Consider the following 13,324-nt stretch of genomic DNA (forward strand, 5'->3'; position numbering starts at 1 on the left):
TACGTACTGAAAAGAATAGACAGCTGTTAATAACTTAGAAACCTTCGGGGGGGGGGGAATATTTTTTCATTGAAATCACACTAAATATAACACCAAGCTGAGTTCCTGACAGCAGAGTGGCCCTGTGCTTTTGACAGTCTGCCACTGCACAAACCACATCTAATGATTTGTAGTGAGTGTGGTCGGATGAATCCAAATGGGGTTTCTCTCATCAGCGGTATGTGGACTTTGCACGAGTCTTTAAAGGGGGAAAAAAAAAACATTTGATTTTGTACACGAGTCAATTTATTCATGAAAAATGGCAATGAACCAGGGAAAACTTAGATTTTTTTTATAATCTGAGGTGGGAATTAGTGATACAACTCATCATTCTGGATACAAGCGGCATTTCATCTCTCTCTCTCGTTTTTTTTTTAAGTCCTCCCAACATTTATTTGAATTCCTTAATGCTTTGTTTGGATCACAAGTTGTCCTGAGAGACAGCCGCTAATCACATGGGTGGACTCAAAAAAATAAAAAAATAAAAATGCAACACTTGTTTATTCCAGAAGCAATAACAGAGTAAAGAGATAAAGTTTTTTCTATGACTTCATATCGAGCCACAAATAATGAATTCCTCTCTCGTTGGAGAAATCAGCTGCAATTTGATGCATTCTTGAGGCGTGAAGTTCATTTCGTAACCATAACTGGATTCATTGTGTTGAGTCTGAGAAGCTGAAACTTTTGACCTCTGCTCCCTGAACTCCTCCTCTGCTGCTCCTCGGATAAAACAACCCCGCACACCAAAGAGATTTTGTTTTATTCTCATTCAGGCGATGTCAAAAACACCAACAATGGAGGGAAAACCCACATTTTAACACTATTATTAAAGACCTATTTTTTTGGAGCACTTTCATCGTCTTTGGTTTGTGTGCTCCCCCCCCCCAGAAGGTTTCACAAAACTCTCGTTTCCCCCCTCGTGCTTGCAGTTTACAAGCTCAGTGTGAATTTGGCAGCTCTCGGGACGGCGATGGAGGAAGAGCTCGCGCGTCTTCGGCCTGTTTTCACTTTCCGTAGCCTCTTTGTGGCATCATTCTCCCCCATGACTCATCGGGATCCTCTCTTATTTGTTATCTTCTTTATCGCCTCGCCTCTCCTGCTCGCATTCCAACGCAGTTCAGACTGTTTGCGAAGAGACAGATGTATTAAAACAGCTGATCCAAGTGACTCAGACGCTCACTTGAGCTCATTGTCGGGACGATGTTGTGAAAATACGAACGTGTCTGGAATGCGACGTCTAAAAATCGGGTCAATATCGGGACGTGCCGGAGACAAAACAAGACGCGGGACGGGGTCGTCTGAATGGAAATCAGTCAAACGCCGGCCCCTGTTTAACCCCAGTGGCCCCCTGCTGCACACAGTGACAGGGGGTTCCCTCCTGCCTCTTTAGCCTCTTTACTGGGGGCCAAGTGTGTGACGGGGGGTGGGCCCCTCACCCCTGAACCTTGACCCCTATTCAAAGCCCGCCGGGCCGCCTTCGGGCCGATCCCGCAAACAGATACAGACTAAGAGTCGGGTCTGCGCATCCAGACAAGATCCGACTCGCTCGCTATCCCCCCCCTCCCCTCCAGCGACGAGCCAAGCCTCACATCAACGCCGAGCGCCCCCCCCCCCCCCCCCCCCCCCCCGCCCCCCGGCGTACTGTACAACATTTTCCTCCACAGAAACAACAGACACACACATCAACACTTGAGCTCGGCAAACACAACGAGGCACTGACGCATGCCAGACCATCCACAGGCTGAATCTAATTAGCCCTCATCTGTTTTCTGTGAGGGGCTTTGTATTCGCACCGAAGCTCGCAGCGCCGGCCAGTCAGACGCCGCGAGAGACACACGTACACAGCGGACGAGGCGGACAGACTGTGTCCAGGACGGGTAGCACCGTCCAGGTGGGGGGAAAAAAAAAAAAAGGGGGGGGGGGGGGAGAACTACTTATATAGTGATCGATGAGTAGTTTTCTTTACAAAAACAAAAGCACAAACTCATTAACTTTTCCAATCAAACTGCCGGCGCCTCGTCAGGCCAACATGTACTCAGACATGATATGGATACTGAGAGATTTCCTTTTAACAGGATGGCGAAGTTGGAAAAAACAGCCAGTCACAACGAGAAGCCGGATGGAAAACATATTTAATATTGTAGGAGGGTATACTTACAGCCACTTAAGGGAAAGTAGAATTGGATTTGAAGCGTTTAACCATAAACCTACACAATCGACATAATCCAAACAAATTATTTTGTACTTTTCAAACTAACTTCCTGTTGGTAATACAGGGGGAAAAACGATAATCATGCAATCAATAGATGCATCCATACCAAAACAGATACATACAGAATTATTCCGCCACAGAGAAAGATACAACTGGTTGACTAAAAGGAGATCAATAAAAATCCATTAGCAACAAAAACGCTGGTGATTTTCAGGGCTGCGCTCGCCGCACAGCCGCTCCCTTCGCACAGTAAACAAGGTCAACGATGACTGATGTCCTTCGGCCGCCACACATGGGCTGCCTGATGTTTGTACAGCATCAAGGACACACTCGTGCAAACACAAGGAGAGAGCGAATTAAAGCGCGACACATTTCACACATTTCAATCCTCAGAACGGACAGAAACTCTGTGTGTGTGTGTGTGTGTGTGTGTGTGTGTGTGTGTGTGTGTGTGTGTGTGTGTGTGTGTGTGTGTGTGTGTGTGTGTGTGTGTGTGTGTGTGTGTGTGTGTGTGTGTGTGTGTGTGTGTGTGTGTGTGAGAGCCACTTCCATGCACCTGCACTCAGATTACGACTTGCACGTGCAACTCTGACCCTTTCAAGTGCGATGCAAACAAGCCGAAGTGTCTTTTTATTTGCGAAACACCTGTGCCGGGGAGAGCGCGCGTACACGCCGCCGCACACCCGCGCGCTCTCCCCGGGCTAATGGCCGCGGGTGCGAGGCGTCTGGCAGCTGCCGAGCCGGAGGAATGCAGCGGGGGCGAGAGGTGTCGGGACGGGAGGGCGGAGGTGTGAAGGTGCGAGAGACGTTTTAAACTTTGTTAATGGACCGATGCGGGACGCCGAGCGACGCACACGTCCAACAACATGCCTGGTGCTCCGACGCTCCGGTCGCCAACCAAGATGCCAAAACACGGGAGGGAATTCCTGAAATAAGGCGGGGAGAAACGTAAAAAAAAGTGCGGGAATAGTCAAACGGTGGCAGGACAGCTGTTGGAGTTCAAATGTTTTTAAAGAGGTTTGATGAATTAGTAAAGGAACTCTAATAAATTGGTAACAAAAAAAGGATATTACATGAGGTAATCTCACATTTCCATTGCATCTTGAATGCATCTCATCAAATGCTCATTTCCAAACAAACACTGACTTCACTGTAAAGGAGGACAAGATTATGAGATTCATTTGTGCAGAACTTCCTTCTCTTATAGCCGTTTGAGTTGGACCCGATTCTAACAACCCTCACACTGGAGGAGGGGTTCACATATCCAGAGTTCTCTTCAGGGAGGTTCTGGGAAAGACCGTTTCGCTCTAACGCTTCCCCCAAACTCTGACCTGGAACCAGTAAGCGATCTCTGGTCCACTTGAGGACGTCAGTCTCGGTTCTCATCCAAACGGTCTTTCCGGTGGACGGGGGGTGAGAGTATGGGACGTTTTAGCGCAGTGCATTATGGGTAGTCGACAAACAAAGCGAACCGCGCGAATCCGGAGATGCGGAAAGAAAAAAAAAGGAGGAAAATATCTAGAGGTAGTGAGGAAGACGTAGTGTCCAGAGTCTCCAGTTAACCCAATGAGAAAGTCTGTGATTGTGGGCAGAAGCTGGAGTAACTGAACAAAATCCAAACAGGCACCGGACAGAAAAGCAAAACTGAATTGAAGCAGGACCTCAGTCAACTTAATGTTCCCAGTAGATGCATTTACTACTGTGACTCCTTGAATTTGTGTTGGGTGAATCCTCGTCGGATCAATGTGTCTGTCTTTCTTAAAGCATTATCAGCAAAGAGATTAAATTCTGTGAGGTAACAGACAGTGATCAGCAAAACAAAGCCACATGGATTGACCTGTCAGGTCCAGAGTTGTTGTGCGACGGCTTGAAACAACACTCAGCATTGCAGCACCTCCTGCGCTCCGAGCCAATGTGGTGAAGCCATCCGCTAACAATCACTGAAACCCTTCCTCTGCAGCGTCTCTCAGCTGTTTTCAGTTACGGCTGCCTGGACCGGGAACTCGTCCCGGGCCTGCTGACTGGACGGGCCTCGGCGGTTCGAGGTCCGTCCGACGACCAGCCGGGTCAGCAGGAAGCCCCGCGGGACCCGGAGGCTTTGTGGACGAGTGAGGGTCCCGCTATAAAGTCTGGGTGAAACCTTCCGACTTGGGAACACGTCGGCCCCACAGACCAGAAGAAGGTACAGGATGTGAAAAGGCCGTGTCATCGTTAGTCGTCAGTGGACACAGACAGAAGCGCCGGCCTGGAGAGTATCGGTGAACCGCGACACGTGCCGCGCGGACAAAAGAGGGGCTTTAGCATCGACCGGCTTAAGATTGTCATAAAAGCGCTCTCATGTTTCCCCATCATCGATGCACTCCGGCGTCACGTGGCACACTGCAGCATTAGACATCAGGCTGGCCTCTGCCCCGCCCTGCTGCCTCTATTGATCTCGCGCCACAGACCAGCTGCAGCGCTGCATTAGGGCCGGGCGGCTAACAGCATCACGGCGGCGGTCCCGCCGGACATCATCCCAACTGCCCTCATCAAACAGACACTTTCCTGCTTTCCCCCCTCCGCGGCGACGCGGCACCCACACGTTTTACTTTGCGCGTAATTCTTCTGCTGATTGAAGTTTTAACTCGATTATTTTGCATCTCGTTTGGTTTCCGTCACTAAACAGATTAGAGGTGAATCACATGTTCGCCCCGAGTCAGCGGAGGATAATAGAAAAAAAAAAAAGGGCTTACAGGTTTAGTCCAGTGGTTCCTGACCCGGGGTCAAAGAGATGGCGGGCCCCGAGTAGGGCTGCTGGATAGTTAAATGTGAGATATGCAATAATGTTGTCAGGCATCGATGTCTTTTTGATTCGTTCTCACAAAACCAGTGGCGTCTTTCTTTCTTTTTTTGACCCAATTTAATAGAGATACCAACATTTCCAAAGCTGTGCAGTTCCTTTGTTTTTATGCCTTTGGGCCTCCGACTTCTGTCCTGTTGCCACCAGGTATGACGTCATATGAAAATAAAAAGTGAACTCTGTTGTCAACACAATCTCTTGTTGACAGTCTGTATTCGATTGGCCACATGTCGGTAAATGTAGACTGCATGGAAACACTGAAGTTATTACAGTTCTGTGAGTCTTTTGCCATGTGTATAAATGATAATAATCATAATAATAATAAATCAATGTATTGTGCAGCCCGTTTCCTGAGGTTTTTATGCTCTCGAAAACGAGAATAAGATTCTTTCGAAAGTCTGCAACATGTGTGTGCATCAAAGTTAGGAAAAAAACAGATTAACACTGGATTCTGAGTGGGATCCAATAAAAGAAAGTTGGCTGAACCTTCGTCAATCTGTTAAAAGAAAAAACCCCAGACATTGACTACAGTGCATTCCTCCCTCTGGACAAGTGAGACGACATGCAGACTCTTCTGGGGGGGGGGGGGGGGGGGGGGTGAAAGGTCAGGTATGAAACAAGCCAGGGGCCGTAATGAGACGAGTGGCGGTCGGCACGGGAGCCTGCGTTTTTATAAGAGACGACATCCGCTAACGGTGAGGGGAGGCACTTTGATCACAGCTTTATGAGCGCCTGCTGATTAAAACGACAGCTTTGTGGGCGCCCGCATGGCACGCTGTGTATTTACGATGCATGTTCCACTCAAAAGAGATCCACGCAAACGGCCCCCGTTTGTGTGTTCGTAGCTTTGTTACAGTCACACAGAGACACAGAGCAGCTCAGTTGTGACCACAGAGTGAGGGACTGTTATTGTTTGCTGGAGGGGATCAACTCTGCAACAACATAAACATTGACGAGGATTCAAAGAGGCAAGCACAAGTATGCAAAGAGACGGGAGGGAAAAAAGTGACTTGTGATTAATCCGTTGCTTTGTTTATAAGTGGGTTTTTTTTGGGGAGCTTAAAAACTTGTGTAAACGTCGGCTGTCCCGTAAACCAAAGACACTCCACCTACAATCAAACTCAATGATGGTGCTTAAGTTACAGCAGAGGAGGACAAAGTCGAGACGACATCACCGCCTTCCCTCTGAAACCACAGAGGTTCAATCTGAAGCTGACTGGACACCAAATCATCCGCCTCTTGAGAGGAGCAGACCTCCGCCCAGGCTGACATGTCTTCCCTCATGACTTCATGACTTCATGACTTCATGACACACTCCAGCCACACCAGGAGGAACTCAGTGTATAGCTGCTCCGACCACTGTGACCGTTCTTCTTCAGTCCAAGGGTGCAGTTTAGAGGTTGTTATTGTTGTTTACGCCCCAGCAAGGTGATGCCCTGATGCACCAGGCTGTGTGGTGGTGGTGGTTGCCCTGAAGCCCCCCCTCATCCCTGGTCGAGGACGTCCCGGCTGCAAGACTGACAGCCTGGACCAGCAGGGGCGCACACATGTGGAGGATGGAGGTCCGGGGCCACTGTTAAAAATGAGCTGCGCAACACAACGGCGAACAAGAAGCTGCAAAGGAAAGCGCTGGGATCTTGTGGTTTTCGGTGTACAGTATGCTGGTTGTGTGTGTGTGTGTGTGTGTGTGTGTGAGTGTGTATGTGTGTGTGTACACAGTGGCTGTGTAAACTGGCGGTAATCCTCTTAGGAAATCACGCTCTCTGACCAGCGGCCGTCCAAACACAATATGTCCAGGTGCAATAATAAAGAGCCGCTCCGGGGGCACTTACGTGGTTCTCGGAGTAGGGAGGTATTCCAACAAGGCAAAAAGCAACTCCATTCATTGGACAGCGCAGACAGTTCGGCTGCAGAGGGAGACAGGAGGAGGAGAGGAGGAGGAGAGGAGGAGAGGAGGCTGCCCGCTCGTGTTCAAAAAAAAGCGGCTGCGGGAGTAACGACGCTCCGCTCGGGACGCAAACTTATAGCTCCCGACACTTTTCCTGCTTCCTTCCTACCAACGAGAGAGGGGAGGGGGGGAGAGAGAGAGAGACCCAGCTCTGTTTGCCGTTGTTTCGGGCTGTCCAGCTCGCTGCCCCCTCCCGCCTCCTCTCTCTCTCTCTCTCTTGCTCTCTCTCTCTCTATCTCTCTCTCTCTCTCTCTCTCCTGCCCACACAGCACCGCCCGGGAGCACCGGAAGTGGGGCGGCACGCCTTCACTGTAAAGTCATCCGTGCGTCTTCACAAAACAACGCTAAAAGTGGAGAGATGCGACTTAAAAAACAATAAATTTACCCTCAAACTATCCCTGTATCCTCGATGGACGTCAGATTTATGTGCTCGCTGCTTAATATCGAGCTACTTTTAGTCATTTAGCACCGGAGAAACACAAAATATACGTTTTTAAGAAATATTTGACATTCATTTGGGCTATAAACACGTTTTTAATCCTTTTTCTAAACAAAACAACTTTTGTTTTTCGTTGTTTTTAATCCGTTTATTTTCCAACGGAAACGGAAAGTTACCGCGAGCGCTAACTTGACGGAAGTGGCCAGGATAGAGGGTGTGTTTGATAAAACTATGCGCTCCGCCCTGCGGACACGCAGCGTGCGGGCTCCCTCTGGCTGCCTCTCCCAGCCGGACAGTGGAGAAGCGGCCGGGATCAGATTTTCATGTATGCTTGGAAAGTAGCGTGTAACGATCTTTTTAAGTGAAATAAAGCAGGTACGTTACATTTCACTGTCAGTCCCCGCACAATACCGCAAGTTCAGGTGTGTATATGTATGATTGTGTTTTATAAGCTTTATATCATCATATTGGCGATATAAGCCTCATTTATTTGCCAAGATATAAACATTGTCGGTGCTTCAGTACATTCTTTTTTCTTTGAATATACTATTGACATTTATAATGTCTTCATAATGTATTATAGTTCTCAAAAGATCGAATGCTGGTTAGTCAATTCGATGTATTTACATGACAAGAGTTGATCAATTGTATTATGATTGATGGCATAGCAAATCAATTGCTATCATTTTGTATTGTTTTTGATCAATTCTTCATGAATGTATGAATCATGTCATCTTTGAAGGGTGGGAAAACATCACAAATGTATTTGTGGCAGACACAAATTCCATAAAACATCAATATTATTCCTAGAAAAAATGATGGCGATTAAAGAAATGTATTGCTTGACTGGTTGCCATTAGATGCAGTTGGTTACATGGACCACAAGTAATTCTCTAAACTACCAATCTGATTAAAATGAGGGTCATCTTTATTGGCCAAGTGGAGTGTACACAACTCCAACTGTATATATAAAAGAAGCACTTAAACAGCATAATAAAGCAAATATTTTAATAAAATACATAACAAAAGTGCAAAATCTGTCAATTAAAAGTGGCACAGCATGCTAGAGTATGACTATGCTATACTCAGAAATTTAGAATTAAAATTTTAATATGAATTCAAAATTTGGCTGAGAGCCAATGAAGAGCTGATGAAATGGGGGCGATATTATGGGCTGTTGTACCCAAATTCTCATTTCTCCTTGAATCTAACTAAACGATGGTTTTGGTTTTGGTTTTACTTTTGCAGTTTCCAAACAAACACAAATTCCTAACAAATCCAAATTCAATACCAGAGAACAGCTGGATGTAGAATCATGTGCACATGTCGCAAAGGGCCAATGTCACAGGGCAAAACATGATGGGATTGATATCGAACGATTTTGTTGTTGCATATAAACCCATACAATGATTTCATCACATAATTCAGGGTTCATGTAAATGGGACGAAACAGCGAGCCTGTAAAATACCCCTAATTTCACCACTGCAGCTTGTAATCTGATGTACCGTTATGAAACAGGGATTTTATATGTAAAAAAAACAACAAAAACCACCGGAGCCTTCCTTAAACAATGACTCACGATGAAGAGATGCCCGCAGCAGCTAAAAATGAAAAGGCAGTTCATTGAAATCCTCGGACAATAGCTTCCACACCCAGGCTATAATTCACACGTTCTCGGAAAAGTGTCGACAGACTTTTTATTTGTATTTTTAGCCGCCTTGGCTGCATATGATGCGTGTTGTCCATGTGAATCGATGGACACACACGGTCATGGGAAGCTGACTCATCACTTCCACAGGAACCTCGGGTGGTTGCCAAGAAGTTACCCTTGCGTTTTAACTATTAATAATTCGAAAGTGTGGCATCATGAGAAGTTGGCGTAAGTGTGAGCTTCGGGCCAGGGGAGGAAGGCGTAAAAGTGAAAGAAGATCTTTTAAAAGAAGCTGCTGGCTTGAGCTGGCGCGATGGCTCAAAGCTGGGGGCCCATGTGGCTGCCATTACTCTGGAGGGGAGCGAGTATCAGAGAGCCACTTCAAAAGCCTCCCTGCCGATGGGGAAACAGACCGGAGTCATAGGGGGGGAGAAGAAGGAAAAAAAAAAAAAAAAAAACAGCTTACAGGACTCTTCCCACGCCAAGAGCTGCAGCTGCCAACTCAGCCTTCATCTCTCTGTGTCTCCTGTGTCTGCTCACTCTGTCTCCGTGGCCTCCCACCTCTGGCTCCTCGCCGGGGGGGGGGTCCTCCAAAGTCCTCGTCCTGACCTTCACTCATCTCCCATTTGACGCGGATAATTGGCATATGTGTCTTAAATCCCACCCCCGTCGGTTAAACACACTGCGAAGGAGTGAGGCGGAGAGCCGTCTGCGAATATCAGGTCACCTTCCAGAAATCCACCGAGGCCTCACCAGAGGTTTAGTGGGAGTCTGGGGGTCTTAAGGTGGGAAATGGGGGCAGATGTTCTCGGGATACAGACTCTGGGCCTCGAGCATTTCGAGGGGGTTAATGTCACAGCTGGACTCTTTATATCCTGTATGACTTGAAAGTAACTCACCCAGACGGATGGTTCTTCTTCTTCTTTTTTGTTTTTTTTTCTTTTTGGCGGGAAGAGTGATGGACGGCGCTCCTTTCTGCACCCCAGCCCAGACACGCTCACACGCCACCACCAATTTGCTTGTCAAGCGAGCAAAACCAGCCTTCTATTATTGATGTCTCGCCGGCCAGCGGGGAGTGAAAGGTGCGGAGAGGAGGAGAAAGATTTGTGTGCGCTCGGGGTGTCTCGTGTCACATGCGAGCAGGTGGATGAAGCGTATTTTAAAACCCGCGGCGCTGAAATGTGGGAACGAGCCGCCATTGTATCCTCGCCTGGCCAGGACAAGTGTTTAATAATCCCCCTCTGTGTCACCGACTGCACTGGGTGGCTTACAGCGTTCATCTGAGGACTTTCTGTTCTCTGGGTCAGCCTGACTCGCTGACACACTGCCTCGGGTGTCGGGTGCGTCCCTGTCATTGACCGGGCGGACGCCCGGAATGAGGAGGATGCGAGGCGACACGCCCAGATCTCTTTTCCTCGAGGCCTGAGCGTCCATAGCCATTACATAATCTCTCTCTCTCTCTGTCACACACACACACACACACACCAGAGCCTTGTAGGACAAACCCATAAACGACCATCATCCTATTTACTCGGTCGACCGCGTGCCCCCCAACACCCGCCTCTTGTTTCCCTTTTGCCGGCCCGGCTTGGCGAGCGGCGCTGCCAGGACGGTGGCAGACCGCCGCTCTGCTGCTGAGGCTGTGGGAGGGGAGGGGGGGGGGGCGATGCAGGGAACGGTGGGTGGGCATCCTCCATACCATTCTAGGCCACTTCACAGAGCGTGTGCACCGGTACGCCGCTAATAACGGTGCTCCTCTGCGTCTACCCCTCCTCCGCTCATTCTTCCCTATCTCCGCTGTTTCACTCCACTTCCTCCACGTTATTGAGTCTGTCCTCTCGCTGGACCCCCGTCACCCTCTGTGCTCGCGCATACTTTCACTCCGTGGAGCGTAGCTGCCAGATCTTTTCAACATCCTTCACTTCAGGCCTGCACAGACTCCAACGGCACTATTCCCCCCCCCCCCCCCCCCCCCCTGCTGGACATGCTACTCTTCAACTTGCATTTAACGAAGGCGCATTGTGGAAGAGTTTCCCAAATAAAGAAATGCGCAAGTCCCGGCCGAGCTTCCCTGCCTCCATATCTCTGTCCCCGATCTGATTCTGTCCTTGTCGCACCAGTAATAGGAGGCCGATTCATATGGTCTGGGCCTGATGAACTGTGGCTGAAAGTCACAGGATACCTCACAGTATGTTGGCAAATGCTGAAGCTCAAGAGGCGCCGTCCGGCTGCTTATTGCCAAGCAGGTACGAACACATTCATGAGCAGATCCGGCGAGATGTAGACGTACGAACCATTCGCGAGGCATGTGTCAGTCTGCGCTCATGTGTTGACACAGAGGCACTCCTTTGAAGGGGGCTTGAGGGGAGAGTTGAGAAGGATGAGGGGGTGACGGCTTCGACACAGGCCTTGCGTGGATTCCAGCCAGAGCCGTAAATTCCCTGCCTCCTCTGCCTCTCACTACCCCTCCACCACCACCCCCTCCCTCTGCGTGACAGAGAAGTCCTCTTTGTCTGGCCAGACAACTGGCACGAGAGGAGGAAGCAGCTGACCGGTCAGAGCAAACAAGCCAGAAATTCATTGTGACTGAATGACACGGGCAAAACGTGTGGAAAACGGTTAAACGATCACATAAATTGGTTGAAATTGGATTGAGACTTCAAGGGTTTGTCGACCTGTCGATTACAACCTCCCACAATGAGGGTTTAATGAATTTACCCCCCCCCCCCCCCCCCCCCCCTCCCAAAAAAGGTCAGAAAAGCCTCCTGGAATATTTTTTTCTGATTTCAAACTCTTCCAGATTTCATTGCATTTCGTGACCACAAAGCCGTACCCATTCAGTGTTTCCATCAGAAGGTTTTTCCTGGGTTGATACACTCAAACTTTCCATCAGAAATCAGGGAAACCCCAGAAGCTCGTAGCTAAAAACAAACCGTCTCCATTGTTTATCTCCAGGAACCTTTTTATATTTCATTTTTCTCTTTGTTTTACTCCGTTGGTTTCCATTCACAGGTTGGATGTTGGTGTGGTGGTTTGCGCTCTTGCCTCACATCAAAGAGATCCTGGTTCGGGTGTGAATTCCTCCTCGTGCGTGTTTCATATCAGGTACTCAAACTGTAGATTTCGACGTGTTTGTCTCTGTCTGATGGACTGTTGGCCTGTTTGGAAACTTTACCACGCTAACTTCAATCAAGCTGATGCATGTATGGATCCAGTGATTGACCTGAAAACAATTGATCCCTCCACAGTTTAAGCAGACACCGTGCAGATCCTACTGTTGGTCCATGTTTCAGAGGACTTTGTGACATGACCGGATCCCCTCTCATCTCCTCTTTCCAATTTTTGATCAACAACAAGTGTCAGAAAGAATCTCAGAGCAAACAGGCCTCAAATCAATATTCAATATGTCAGAAAACAGGCAAAGAAAAGCAGCTTACAAGGAGAATTTGTTGCCATAAACAGAAGGAAAATGAAACAACATGAAATCTTAAGTTTTTCCAAAATAATAATCTAGAGTTACACTCGGTAGAATGCAGGCCTTCGCCAATGCCACATTTGTTTGCAGAACCGAGTTAGCATCGGTAATATGATGGCCGTTAGCTCACATCGATGCTAACTAGGTCGGGACTTACATCACTATGAAACACTGAGCAGGGAGCGTCTCCATGGCAACAGACACTGATCTCCTTCGTTCCCCTCCATGAGGTGCCTCTCCCATCCGCTTTGTATGGGACATTTTTTTGCCATTTTGGGGGGTACTTATTCTTTAATGTCCCCAAATCTAATCAATTGGTCCTTGAACGATGACAAATCACGCAACAAATTTCATGCAATTCAGGTGAGTAGTTTTATGCATAAAGTTGATAAAAACACATACGTACAAACCAATAAATAAATAAATAGATGCACGCAGACAAAAACATAACTTTCCAGCCCAACTTCACTGGTTGCCCAATTTTCATTGGCAAAGTTTATAAGAACTACTGCAGGTTTTTAACGTCTCAGGAGCCACTGACGTCATCGACCATTTGATGGGAATCGTCACTCCATCAAACAAGCCGTTGGATGTTGGAGGTAGGACATCCACTCTGTGCAGGATACTGGACACAATGATTCACCGTGGCTAAAAATATGCAGACATAAATTCAAGCCAAAGGACCGGCCATTTGCAAACTTAGACACGCAAAAAGAGCCT

The 13,324-nt window shown here is 48.0% G+C and overlaps 1 protein-coding gene across 2 annotated transcripts in view; it reads right to left on the minus strand.

The window, feature by feature from the left end:
- The window catches only part of arhgap23a (Rho GTPase activating protein 23a), a 71,494-nt gene that overhangs the window by 49,122 nt on the left and 9,048 nt on the right, over positions 1-13,324 (minus strand). The window contains exon 1 of one of the 2 annotated variants that reach the window (XM_080511303.1): positions 6,923-7,099. The exons of the other annotated variant lie outside the window; for it this stretch is intronic. Within the exon in view, the coding sequence (XP_080367429.1) occupies positions 6,923-6,976 (54 nt within the window). The 5' untranslated portion in view covers positions 6,977-7,099. Of the gene's footprint in view, positions 1-6,922; positions 7,100-13,324 lie in introns of those variants that run through there. 2 annotated transcript variants of the gene reach the window in all.

Source organism: Blennius ocellaris, assembly GCF_963422515.1.
Source record: "Blennius ocellaris genome assembly, chromosome: 16".
Classification (NCBI taxonomy): Eukaryota; Metazoa; Chordata; class Actinopteri; order Blenniiformes; family Blenniidae; genus Blennius; species Blennius ocellaris.